At 42.8% G+C, this 13,592-nt stretch overlaps 1 protein-coding gene across 5 annotated transcripts in view; it reads left to right on the top strand.

Annotated features, from left to right (window-relative positions):
* Positions 1-1,279: 1,279 nt before the first annotated feature.
* Positions 1,280-13,592, top strand: part of PTPRD (protein tyrosine phosphatase receptor type D) — a 591,083-nt gene continuing 578,770 nt past the window's right edge. For all 5 annotated transcript variants that reach the window (XM_049896355.1, XM_049896354.1, XM_049896353.1 and 2 more), the window contains exon 1: positions 1,280-1,546. In XM_049896355.1, the coding sequence (XP_049752312.1) occupies positions 1,313-1,546 (234 nt within the window). In that variant the 5' untranslated portion in view covers positions 1,280-1,312. The remainder of the gene's footprint in view (positions 1,547-13,592) is intronic.

Raw genomic sequence — 13,592 nt, 5'->3', positions numbered from 1 at the left:
CTTCAGAGCAGCTGGGGTACACTGCTTTCCCACATCCTACAAGCAAGTAGCAGGAAAGCAAAGCAAGTTACCACATTGAGATGTGGATTCAGTGATTCCCTTTCTTTCTCTCTGCTTCCCAAGTGGATCCTACAAGCACCCCCAAAGGAGGCTGCCAAGGTGAACTGGGGCAGGCACAAACCGAGTCTCACCAACGCGCGCTCCTTAGGTTATCATCACTGATTTGACTAGGGCGCGACCAGCATTTCTCCTCCCGTGCACGCCAGCAGAGAGCAGGAAGCGGGGGGGGGGGGGGGGGGGGGGGGATCTTTTAGGAGATGAGCGCATCTGTTGAAGAGGGTCTTTTCTGGCCTGGTGGATGGATGCTGGGGAGTGACGTCACCTCGCCCCCTCCCCTGCAAATGTGTGTGTGTGTATGTATGTGGTGCCTCCTTCACCAGCTACCCTGCTCGCTTGTCCCTTCTTCGCCCAGACTCCTGCCCTCTCGGTGGGTCAGTGGTCCAGACTCAGGGATTCGCCAGGGGCACAGCCTGCCATCTCTCCCCGCGCCCGCGCGCAACCACACTCACACTCACGCGCAGGCCACAGGCACACACACTCCCCCAGCGCCGGGGCCACCACCGTGCCCTGGGATCCCCAGCACGTTCCGAGGATTTTCAAAACCACTCCGACAAGGAAACAAAGAGGGGAGCCTTTCCAATCACTTTCCTGAGCTTTTGAATTTAATTTCTCCACCCCCCCCGCCCCCCCGCCCCCCCGCCTCCCACCTTAAACCGCAGGTTCGCGCCAGGACTCGGGGCTGGGCGGCCGGCCACCTCCTGGCCCCGGATTGCTCGCGGGCCGTCCCCAGCCGTCGCCTCGCCCCTCTCCCCGCCTCCCTCTCCCCCCGCGGGCGTCAGTTTGCGGTTACCTCTCGCGTGCGCTTCACTTTTGGGGGGTTAGAAGAGAAGAAGGGGAGGGAGGCGCCGAGGGGGGCAGCCGAGTTGCTATTTGTGGCCAAAGACTCCGCTTTAAAAGCAGCCGCGGCGGCGGGAGGCAAGAAGAGAGGCGGAGGGAGGAGAGGCGCCGCGGCCCCGGACCCCGGCCGCGAGCGCGGCGCTGCAGGCGCGGGCGGAGGAAGGCGAGCAGGAGGAGGGGGCGCAGACGCGCGGCGGCGGCCGGAGCAGCGGCGCGGGGCGCGCAGGCGGAACGGGCGGAGCAGGCACCAGCGCGGGGCCGCGGACTCGGCGGCCGGGAGGACGGCCCGGGCGGAGGAGGCGGCGGAGGCGCAGGGGGCAGGGTGCAGGGAGGGCGGGGGGACGCGCTCCCGCGGATGCTGCTGGTTCTCGGCTCCTCGGGCTCCTTCGCTGACTCTCCTCCACTTCCTCGCTCTGGACTCGGCTGGCCGCGCCAGGGCCGGGCGGCGGCGGCCGCTGCTTGGCGGGATTCACTCGGCCGCCCTGAGGCGCAGGCTGCGCGGCCGTGCGGGGCGCGAAGGCGCTGGAGCAAAGTGCTGGTGCCGGCGCGGGAGGCGGTGGCGGCGTCTGCCCGGAGCCAACATGATCAGGTAAGTCCTCGAGCTACCCCGGTCCGCCCCCTTGCGCCCTCCCCTCTCGCCTCCCAAGCTCGCCCTGCGCCCGGCTCCGGGCTCCTGCGGTCCGGAGCCCCGCGCCCCGGCGCCGGAGCGCACACAGTTTGCTCTGCGCCCGGACCGTCTCGGGCGGAGAGCCTCCCCTGTACGGCTGGTTTCGCGCTGGAAACCTCAGAGCTGGGAGAGACGGGATTCCCGAGAAAAGGAGTGTTGGGTCTGTGTGTTTGTGCGACCTCGCTCTCCCCTCCTGGGGTGGGCGTAGTATTGGGGGACGTGGTGGAGTGGAAGGGCGTCTGACCCTACCCAGCGATTCTGCCACCGCATATTTTTATAGAAGTCAGTGATTACTGCTTTAAGGAGGGTTGGTTATGGTGAGGGGGCGATTTCTTTTCCGTCTTTCCTCTGAACTAGTGGGAGAAGGAGAAATAGCAGGAATCAAAGTCTACGGGGCTGCCATAGAGGAGGGGGATTGTTTTGGAGACCTTTCCATGGCTGAATCAAAGCTCGTAGTTCTGCTACGGGAATTGTGTGCTAACACACGCACACACACACACACACACACACACACTCCATGGGGAAGGGAACGCAGACTTTGGAATGAAAAGTCCAAGTTGTAGGAAACAATTTGAAAAGAAAGCCCTGAACAAAGATTCTTTGCTTTCCTATAGGATGACTGTAGCTCTCGTATAGGCGTGTGGAAAACTTGCATTGTCTCTCTCTGCGAGGTTGATTTTCATTTAGAAGCACTGACAAATGAAGTCAGTTTCCTTATGCTTAAAAAAACCAAACAGACACAAAAAAAGCTCCAGCACTGTGAGCTTGGCATTCATTAATTGGGTGTTCCTGGATCCTGAATAGTAGCCCTAGTCTCCAAAGCCTGGGACGATCAGGATCCTCTTGTATTGTTCCCAGTTGCCTCTCAGTACACACAGATTTCTCCTCTGTTTTCTGAGATCCTTAGAGTGATCCCTCAATCCAACTCACATCTTAAGCACCTACAAAGATTCCCGAGGGGTCTCTTCCCTTGTATTTCGTCTTCAAGTTTTTTTTTTTCTTTTAGCCCCAAACACAGTGCCATAGATTCAGCTGAGAGTAGCGCCCACATTTTGAGCCTCTCAGAGACTAGTAACTGCTTGTTACTTGAAATAGATTTGCTGTTGGACTCACGGGGCTACAAATGTAGACCTGTACCTTTGGTGTGTTCTTTTTAAACATCCTGTAGCACGCTGTGGGGAGTTAATCACTTCTTAGACACTTCTACCATTTTGGCTCTTCTTTCTCTGAATAAAGTGCACACACCCACCACTCCACTTGGATAAAACCAGGGTGTTGTATCAAAACTGGAAATGTTTAAACAAATCTTTAGATATGATACCAACTTAAAAGATTCTGTTGTGTACGTAATATGATGGTGTCCATCACAATGCTTAATAGTATACTTACTCTGAAAGACACACTCTGTTATATGCCACAGATACATATTATTTTATTGACTTAGGGATGAGAAAGTAAATGTTTGGATGCTCAATGTCCGAATTCTTGAGACAGACATCTTAAATGGACAAATAAAAAGAAAAATTTTGCTACCTCCCACCTCCCATAATTATCTACTGTACTTTGCTTTTCAATGGAGCTAACAATTCTGTGACAGATTTCTTAACTTCACCCTCATGCTATCAGCTATTATTGTACTTTCAAAGTGTGAAATTGACAAGCTGGTCAGTTTCATGAATTCAGCTGTCAGATTGTGTCCAGTTAAAAATTGCTAAAAGCTGTAAATGTGCCTGCCTGGAATTTTCTTTTGTGAAGCAAAGACAGCAAGGGGTGGGGGATTAAGAGGGTGTTATTAATTGTAGATCTTTTAAAATAGATGTACTCCAGTGTTAGTTTTATTACTGACTATTGTTGGAAAGCAGATTTAGATTTCTACTGCTGTAAAAGTGGCAGTTTGTATCTGTATCTCTTTTTAAAGGTGAGCCCTTGACATAGAAATCGTCTGTTTTTAAAGATCTCAGTAATAATGGTATAATAGGAATGGGATTAAAAGAGGAATGGTGTCTCTATCAAATATATTTTAATGTATATGAGTAATCTGTTACTTTTGTAATGGCATGTAAAGAGGTATATGAATTAAACATTTTATTGTGGAGGTTATATAACACACGTTTTTTCCCGGGCCAGTGCAGTTGTATAGTTACTAAAAGAATGAAATGCAGTGATTTCTTTTAATGTATGCATGTTTCAATAGATAACCATAAAAGTAAAATTGCTTAAGGTATGAAATATGATTCTTTGATTTGCCTTTTAAGACTGATATTCGTTTAAAGCCAAAACATGCCAAAGTCCGGAACTAAGAATTGGAATCCCCCTCAACTGCTGCTATTTGCTAAGCCACTAGGGGCCTGTATAACTGTTCTTATATTCAGGAGAAACCCTTCTATTCCATATGAAAACCCTTCCTAGAGAGATATTAAAAAAAAATTCGACTAGGCAATCCCCCCAAGTTTTTTTCTTTTTCCTGTTTTAACCTATTCACTCTGGCTTTGATGTTAGTCATAGGCATTGATTGAAGGGTTTTTCACAAAGGTTATTGAGGGCTTCTCTGATACTACGGTGGTGTAAGGAAGATTTTTCATATGGAGTGTGAGACAGAGGAAAGAGAAGAGGTATTCGTGCAAATTCCTGTGTGATTTCTGTTCTCAGGGTATGTCAAGGATAAACAAACAGGAACTATAGTAACTTTTCTATTGGACTGATAAGGATGTGATTTGCATAATGTGGGGTTAAAAGATAAATGAAGCAGGATTACCGTAGGGAAAGGGCCGTCGTAGATGGACGCTGTGATGACATTCGTGTTGTAAGTGCCGTGCAGGTTTGTATGGAAGGAGAATCTAAGGCTAAGACTACGGTTTAGTCAGCCCTTGAGGGACTTGGACTGAAGATGCCCTATACATTCTTAAGTGTTGGTTTCACAGATTCGAAATCGATACGCCGTGGCAATCTTGATAGACATTAGGCAGTAAGGTCAAGTATACTTACACTGTTCATGTGTTGATTTTCAGTTTTTCAAACTGACAAGGGTGGCTATTTGTAAAAGAGCACGCTCTAGGTATTTGCATATTGGATTTCCTTCAGAGCAAACTTGATTTATCAAGCCATCAAACAATTTTATTTATAAAAGGATTTTATGGATAAGTCAGGATTCATTAACACAGACACATACACAAAGTAGTCTTTCAGGAAACATGGACTCCTCTAAGTGATTTTTTCTTTGAAAACCACCCTTTTTTAGTTTCAGAATATATTTGTGGGTACTCAGAGAGCAGAAATGCGTGCGTGCTCTAACTTGTGATACTGAAAGCATCAAACTTGTAGAATCATATCTTTAAATGTATATGTCCAACCTTTGGTCATGGTATCTTTTTAATCCCCATAATTTCTGGAAATCCTGAAAATGAAATTTACCTGATATGTAGTGTACTCAACTTAGTAGCCACAAAAGATACTTTTAGAATTTGTGCTGTAAATGCAGATATATGAAGTGCTCAATATAAAAATATAATTATCCACTTTTCCAGTGTGTACTAAGAATGTTTACTTTTTTTTCCTATTTTCTTAAAGGGACAGGCATTTTTGGTTGAAAAGGTTAGTGTGAATAAATGGGTTGTATTTTAAGCCAGGCTTACTCTGAATATTTTAATGCCTTGTGGAGTTATTTGCCTTTTCTTTGTTTGGTCCCTGTACTGTTTGGTTTCCTTGAAAAAATATTTTCAGAAAGTTACTTGCTTGTAATGGCACAAAGGCAATTTGCAGCCTCAAGCAAAATCAGTGTTTCAAAACATTCCTCCTAATGTTATCAGTGATTTGCCAAGGAGCCGAGAGAAGAACTGTTCTTTCTGTGAGCCATAAGACTCACATATGGAAAGCTTCCCATATAGGATGTCCACTGAAGAAATCTGATAATGTGGAAGACCATTGCTTAGAAGGGATTTGTCAGTAAATTTCATTCCAACAACCATCACTTGTTTAAGCCTCTGTAACTTCATAGCACAGTGACGTTTCTACCAAAGGATAGGTTTGTTTCAGGATAGATTTTCTATATGGATAATCTCATTTGCTTCTAATTAGCCGTTGGTAACACTTATTAAAATGTCGTGCTTGACTTGCATTCGTTTTGACAATTAAAAGGTCCAAATTCTCCCAGTTTAAGTTTCTAAAAGCAACGTTGATTTTTACATAGCAGCCTGAGCTCTTAACCACTGCACCACTGGGGCCCCTCATAGAGTGTAGGAAAGAAAACTGAGTATGAGGAGACTTATTTTTGAAATAAAAGCATGTGTTTCAGCACTTCACAATTAAGCCCTGAAGAAAGATAGTTAAAAGAATATATTACTTGTGCTTTCTGAGCATTCATTATATTAAATGACAGCCTTGGATGTAAAAGTTTAGCGTTTTCTTTGCGTCATTAAGTCTCAGGGAGGTCAGAGAGCAAATACTTAAATATTACGGCAGCCTGTGACCTCATGTAACCTAAATAATAACGGCAAGACAGAGCGATGCTACACTGAAGCAGTAATGAAATAGAATTCTTGCAAGACACAGTTCACAAAATTATACTGAAGGCCTGGGTCCCTCATTCCCATTTAATAAATGATCCGCTTGCTTCCCTGGGGCCGACAGTCACTATGTATTTTCGTCTCTTAATACTTCATTTATCAGATATTTTTAAGACTGAGATACTAAAGTAATTTAAGTATTACGTTCATATGTATTGCTGTACCCCTCAAAGCTCTTTCTAGAGGATCCCCCCCCCCACTAAAACAGTGCCTTTGATGTCCTGCCTCCTCTCTCTCTAAATCATTCATTCATTGTCTCCTCTTCATTATTTTCTGGTTGATTCTAATGCATTTAATCGGATCATATCAGTGCTAGTCAATTGGTCTGTAGCTTTTTGAAAATTGCAAAAAAGAAAAAAAAACCTAAGAGCAAAATGCAGCTTTTTCTTGGCTTTTTAACCTCTGTTGTCCCCCAAACCAAATCCCTATATGTCATAGATCAGTAAATTAAATGAAAATGATGACAGTTTGGAAAACTAATGACAACTCATTCTGTCTGTTAAGACAACAGATGGGGTGTATCAGCAGACAAGTAGTATTGGGACCACTTAGATGTCCCTCCCTTCCCAGTACAGCAAGCAAGCCTAGCTTTCTTCTGCAGATGGCTGCTTCTAAGTGGCTAGACTTTCTTTGGCTACTTCAGCATTTACCAAAAAATGCAAGAGCCAAAGCAGCTCTCTGAGCCCTGGCTTTTTCCTGGTACTTTGAATTCACTGACCAGAAGCCCTGCTTGACTCCGGCTCTTCTTTGACATTCAGATAACAACGTCAGGGAGCCTGGTAACCTTTACCTCATGGCTGTTTACTGCCTTGAAACACCGCAACTCTGTCAGTTTCATGAGGTTGATTGAATTTATAAATTCTTAATTGTCTTTTTTCTAACAGCCCTTGAGCTATATTCTTGAATGTAGCAGTTGCTAAACCGAATTGAGATTTGCGAATTGCATTTAGAAAATAGCATTTATCAGTATTGCCCTGGGATTTGGAGAAATTGTACCTTCCATCACATAAAATGATCACCTGTAATCATTGGATCACAAGTAATGAGACTGTTGGGTCGCAGGTAGTAAGAGACTTTTTCAAGCTTCAGTCCACGAACTTCTTTTTTTAAGTAAAAGATAGGTATTAGTACTGACTTGATAAATAACTGAAAATCAATTATTATTTAATGATGCAGGCATGTAATATATATGCAAAGAATGCTAAACATTTGTAAAATCAGGACAAACTTCCTTTTGCCATAGTGGAAAGAACATAGATTTGATGCAAGAAGAAGGGAATTTGTGCCTGGCTCCTGTCAATTATCTATATGATCTTGGGGGAAGTTACATAACATTTTGGGGTCAGTTTCACCCTCTGTAAAATGGAGACAATAATTGTAGTTGTGATGAAGATCCAATTAAAAAGATAATAAGAATTTATCTTATTTTGTATTGTTAAACAGTTCGTGTCTTAATTGCTTAGTTTTGTCTCTTTTATATCTCAAGAGGTTGATTTAAGACACACCCTACACCAATCTTGTCTCATTAACATAGCAAAGACAACCCATTCCCAAATGGAATTGAAACATTGCCCTCCATTCAATTCCAACTCATAGCAAGCCTATAGGATAGAGTAGAACTGTACCTTAGGGTTCCAAGGAGTGGCTGGTGGATTTGAACTGCCAGTGTTTTGGTTAGCAGCCAAACACTGAACTGCAGCGCCACCAGGACTCCAACCCTCTACTTTACCAAGCATGATGTTGGACGTTTAGTTCTGTAGTTTTTCTCCATCCCCAGAGATGACATTGCCACTTCCACCCCAGGCATAGGGAAAAAAAAAAAAAAAAACATATTTTTGGGGGGACACGATTTGATCTGTAACAGTTCCTGAATGCAGGGATCAGATGTTGAACACATTGTATTTAATAGCAGTAGTTTCTTTGAGAGAATTCTATTTTCTACTTTTTGCCAGATGTTTTTGCTACTGACTAAAATATTAAGATCTTTTAGATATGGGTGTTTTGCGTACGTTTACCCTATTTATACTGTTGTGTACATGCTAAAATACTATCAATCCTAGAATGATCTCTTCTTGAGCAGCACGTTTCCTGAAGTTACACACATCAGTCGGCAGTAGCACAATGTTTATCTCAGAAAGCTTTTAGAGCAAAAGGTAGAAAAGACTCACCTAGAATGTACAATGCAAACATTTCCCTTGAAAGCCCAACATTCATTAAGAGATTCCTGACTCTATTTGATGTGGAGCTACAGTTTGGGGGGAAAAATGTTAAGAAAAGCAGTTAATTAAAATACTGAACCAAAAACAGTGGCCTTTTTCTTTTCTGGTCCTGCATCTTAGAAAGCTGCTTAGCTCTGCACAGTGCAGCTGTCCTGCCCTGAAATATCAGGTTTCAAGAGCAATGATGGATGGGGGGTGCCTGTAGCCAGTTGTGGGGTTTGCTTTGGGGTCAAATGTATCAGTGGAGGATAGGAATTTGCTGCCTCCTGTCTCTCCCTGAGACCCGCCAGTACAATTTTGCAGGAAGAAATTTAGACTAGACACATCAAATGCTGATCCCATGGTGTATACGAGGTCAAAAAGACATTTGTTTTCAATGTTTAAAATATTTTTTTTCTCCACCCCCTTCCTAATGCTCTGTCCCAACAAAAGGGACATATTGAGGGTGCAGTAATGGTTTCTTCTTGCACAAGTAGCTCCTGGCTGCCCCGTGAAAGCATATTCCATCTCTTTGTAATGATAACACTCATTATAAGAGAAAAGCACAGTATGGCTACCAGTTAAGGCGTTACTGGTCGCAACAGCTTAGTATCATTTTTAGACATAGTTTTATATCGAATTTTAAATGAATCTGTCAGGATTATTTGACTAATTGAAAACAAGCGTAATCTATTACAAATATCTTAAATATTCTAAATCTACTTACTGGCCACCTGATTGTTTTCATTTTTTTCCCTCCGAGGAGAGGGAAGAGAGAATCATGTATTTCCCTGGAGGGAAATAATACTGGAAACATCTTCCAGTGGAATATCCCATGGAGAAGATTTTCCTCTGGGTTCCTTCTTTGAACCTCACTTTCTTCAGCTGCATTGGGTTGCCTCTTCACCTATGTCTCCATCTTCATCCCAAGATGTTTTATTGTAGTTTTATCTGTGGCCTTCTTCAGACTGCTGTCTGTACTGTCTCTTGGGATATTCACATCTCTGACTTCAGTCACTGTTTCTGCATAGATAACCCTGGAAACAGATTTCTTAACTTCTGTCACGAATTGCAGATGGAAACTTTGATCTGCCTGTTAAGTGGTTGAGAAATGACAGGCTGCTCTCTATCACAAACTCTGCATTGCCTAAACCCAAAATATTATCTTCCATCCATATTCAAATCCACTTTTTTTTTGTACCTAAACTACTCATTCATCCCTTTGACTAAAATCCTTGTTGTCATCTCTGTTTCTTTTCTTTCATTCTTGTCTCCATCCCATATTGTAGTTTCTATTCCTGTAATCTCTTTTTAACTTTATCACCTCCTTTCCATTCCTGCCTTTACCAGGTATTTAGATGCTTCACAAGCCATACTAGCTTCCCCTTGCGGTGTTTGCATTTTTTTTATGTCTCCCTTTCAGTTCTTCCTAAATACAAAAAAAAAAAAAAAATCTGTTTTGCAAGCCTTCTCAAGTTTAAAGAATCAAATGCAAAATCCTAGCGCTTCGTAGTCTAAACTAACTGAGTCTAACCTACTTTTATAGGCCCCTATATAAAAACTTTTTTTTTTATATATAAAAACAAACCCTGGTGGCATAGTGGTTAAGTGCTGTGGCTGCTAACCTAAAGGTTGGCTAGTTCCAGTCTGCCAGGCGCTCCTTGGAAACTCTATGGGGCAGTTCCACTCTGTCCTATAGGGTTGCTATTTGAGTCGGAATCGACTTGACGGCAGTGGGTTTTGTTTTGTTTTTTTAATGTATAAAAACAACAACAACATTGCCATTGGGTTGATTCCAACTCATAGAGCCCTATAGACAGAGTAGAACTGCTCCATAGGGTTTCCATCGAGTGGCTAGTGGATTCAAACTGCCGACCTTCTGGTTAGCAGGCGAGTTCTTAATCACTGTGCTACCACGGCCCTTTACAGTCTAACCTAACTTGCATGTCCAGTCTTTTCTCTCTCCTCCTACAGTATCAGATTCCCTGCCATTGGTGAGGAGACTTTGGTTTTGGGCATCTCTTTGCTTTTACCAGTACTTTTTCTGGAATCTTCTTTCTCTCTGTATCAGTTGCCCTAACTCGCATCCATTGAAATCCTTGTAATTTTTCTCTCATTTGCTAACGCACAGCTCAAGTGCTATGTCCTCTTCTTTGAACTGACTTGAACTAAGGAGGATTGAATTGAATTGAATTGAAATCGTGAACGTGAAGAATACTTTTTTATTCATTAGAAAACTCTGACAATGGTGAGGACCCTGAGATAGGTGATAATCAGAATTCGTTTAATGTTCTTGATATTATAGGTACAGTAGTAGTGGATAATGAGGTGATAGCTGTGAAGGTAATGGTTGCTAAAATTTACTGAGCACTTATAGACCAGGCATTCTGCTCAGCACTTTACCTTCAATGTCATGTGTATTTTCCAAAATAACACTCTATGTAAGCCAAATGCTTTTATTGTCACTCGTTATGAAAGAAGAACTTACTTAATGCTTGAGGACATTAAGTAGGTTGCCCAAGGTTGCATACGTATGTACATACCCATTGCCATCGAGCTAATACTGACTGAGAGACCCTATGAGTAGATAGAGTAGGACTGCTCCCATAGGCTTTCCAAGGCTGTAATCTTTATGGAAGCAAACCACCATATCTTTCCTTCATGGAGTGACTGGTGGGCTCTAACCGCTGACCTTTTAGTTAGCAGCCAAGAGCTTAACCACTGTGCCACCAGGGCTCTTTCTAAGGTTGCAAAGCTAGCACCTAAAAACTGTGTGACTTAAGACTCTTATTTTTAGTCAAGCAACACTTACCCACTTGACTCTTAACCTTCCTGCCATAGTGCTGTGAATGATAAGAATGTGTTATTATTTACCTCATATAGACCAGGCATATATACCCAGTGACATGGTGCTTTCTAGCTAGGCTCAAATTCAGTAAGAATCTTAGGCATTATGTTGGTTGTCCCTCTACCATTTCCGAAGAGTTTCCATAACTCCATTCTCCACTTGGGACAGACGGCATTGGGGAAAAAAAAATGTTTCTACTTAAGCATATTGGACTAGATGACTTGTTTTTTTTTTTTTTTTTGCAGTTGCCTTTCAGCTCTGAAATTACATGCTTTCAGGCCAGTGACACAATTGTCTTGAGTTCTGGGGTCAACCAGGAGCAGAAGTGGTTAAATGAAATATCTCCACTAAGAGTGGTTTTCAAAATCATAATGGCTAGCATTTCATAGCTGCCCAACAGTTAAGGAATCAGAAGCATTTTGATGAAGTGGAGTATAGATCCTACAGGATACGTGAAGAGCAATCGCCCATCATACAAATGGAATTATGCCAAGTGACTGACCAACACGTTTTCTCTTTATTGGCAGCCTGCCCTGTACAATTTTATGGGGGAACTTTGATCAATTATAATACATCTTCTAAAATGCTGTGTTTTCATTGTTCATCTGTTTAATTTCATTATCAGTGACGGATGATTTAATTTTTTTTTTTCCTATTTAACCTATTTTTAAAAAAAGTTTACCCTTTTTTTAATGGCCTCAGAACACTATTTCCGGTTAGTTAATAATAAAACACAGGATGTTACATTTGTTTGATGATTTGGAAAATCATTTTTTCCTTGACAACAGAGCACCCTGAAGTTTTAAATCAGACATGGTACATAAAACAAAGTTACGTCACCTGTGGCGCTTCTGGTATCAGAAAAATTCTTTTTTGGCTCAAGTTTCTCAAATGCTTCTTATATGTGTACAGTGCTCTGTTTAGCTATATTTTTTCCTACAAATTAATCCATAATCTGTAAACATAACCTCCTGGGTACCTGGAACAAATCATACTACCTTATTAGGCAGTAGAGCCCTGGTGGTGCAGTAGTTATGAGCTACGGCTACTAACCGAGAGGTCAGCAGTTTGAATCCACCAGTTGTTCCTTTTTACCCTCTGGAGCAGTTCTACTCTGCCCTATAGGGTTATTATGAATCGCAATCCACTCAATGACAATGGGTTTGGATTTTTATTTAGGTGGTAAGGGTTCTTCCATTGTGAGTCTCTTGGTGGTGGTGGTCTTAGGTGCCTTCGAGTCGGTTGCGACTCATAGGGACCCTGTGCACAACAGGACGAAACACTGCCCAGTCCTGCGCCATCCTTGCAGTTGTTATGCTCGAGCTCGTTGTTGCAGCCACTGTGTCATTCCACCTTGTTGAGGGTCTTCCACTTTTCTGCCGACCCTGTACCTTGCCAAGCATGATGTCCTTCACCAGGGGCTGATCCTCATTGACAACATGTCCAAAGTATGTAAGACGCAGTCTCTCCATCCGTGCTTCTTAGGAGCATTCTGGTTGTACTTCTTCCGAAACAGATTTGTTCTTTCTTTTGGCAGTCCATGGTATATTCAGTATTCTTCACCAACACCACAGTTCAGAGGCATCAACTCTTCTTCGGTCTTCCTTATTCATTGTCCAGCTTTCACCTGCATATGATGCGATTGAAAATACCAAGGGTTGGGTCAGGCGCAACTTAGTCTTTAAGGTGACATCTTTTCTCTTCAACACTTTAAAGAGATCCTTTGCAACAGATTTACCCAATGAAATGGATCCTTTGATTTCCTGACAGCTGCTTCCGTGATTACGGATTGTGGATCCAAGTAAAATGAAATCCTTGACAACTTCAGTCTTTTCTCTGTTTATCATGATGTTGCTCATTGATCCAGTTGTGACGATTTTTGTGTTCTTTATGTTGAGGTGCAATCCATAATGAAGGCTGTGGTCTTTGATCTTCATTAGAAAGTGCTTCAAGTCCTCTTCACTTTCAGCAAGCAAGGTTGTATCATCTGTATAATGCAGGTTAATGAGTCTTCCTCCAATCCTGATGCCCTGCTTTTCTTTGTATAGTCCAGTTTCACAGATTATTTGCTCAGCATTCAGATTGAAGAGATGGGGTGAAAGGATACAACCCTGATGTATACCTTTCCTGACTTTAAATCAATTTGTATCCCCTTGTCCTGTCCGAACAACTGCCTTTGGATCTATGTAAAGGTTCCTCATGAGCACAATTAATTCCCATTCTTTGCAATGTTATCCATAATTTGTTACGATCCACATAGTTGAATGCCTTTGCATGGTCAGTAAAACACAGGTAAACATCCTTCTGGTGTTCTCTGCTTTCAGCCAGGATCCTTCTGACATCAGCAATTATGTCCCTGG

Source organism: Elephas maximus, chromosome 9 (genome assembly GCF_024166365.1).
Source record: "Elephas maximus indicus isolate mEleMax1 chromosome 9, mEleMax1 primary haplotype, whole genome shotgun sequence".
NCBI classification, from domain to species: domain Eukaryota; kingdom Metazoa; phylum Chordata; class Mammalia; order Proboscidea; family Elephantidae; genus Elephas; species Elephas maximus.
Note: the sequence above shows the minus strand (reverse complement) of the source record. Positions and strands in the feature narration are given on the sequence as shown.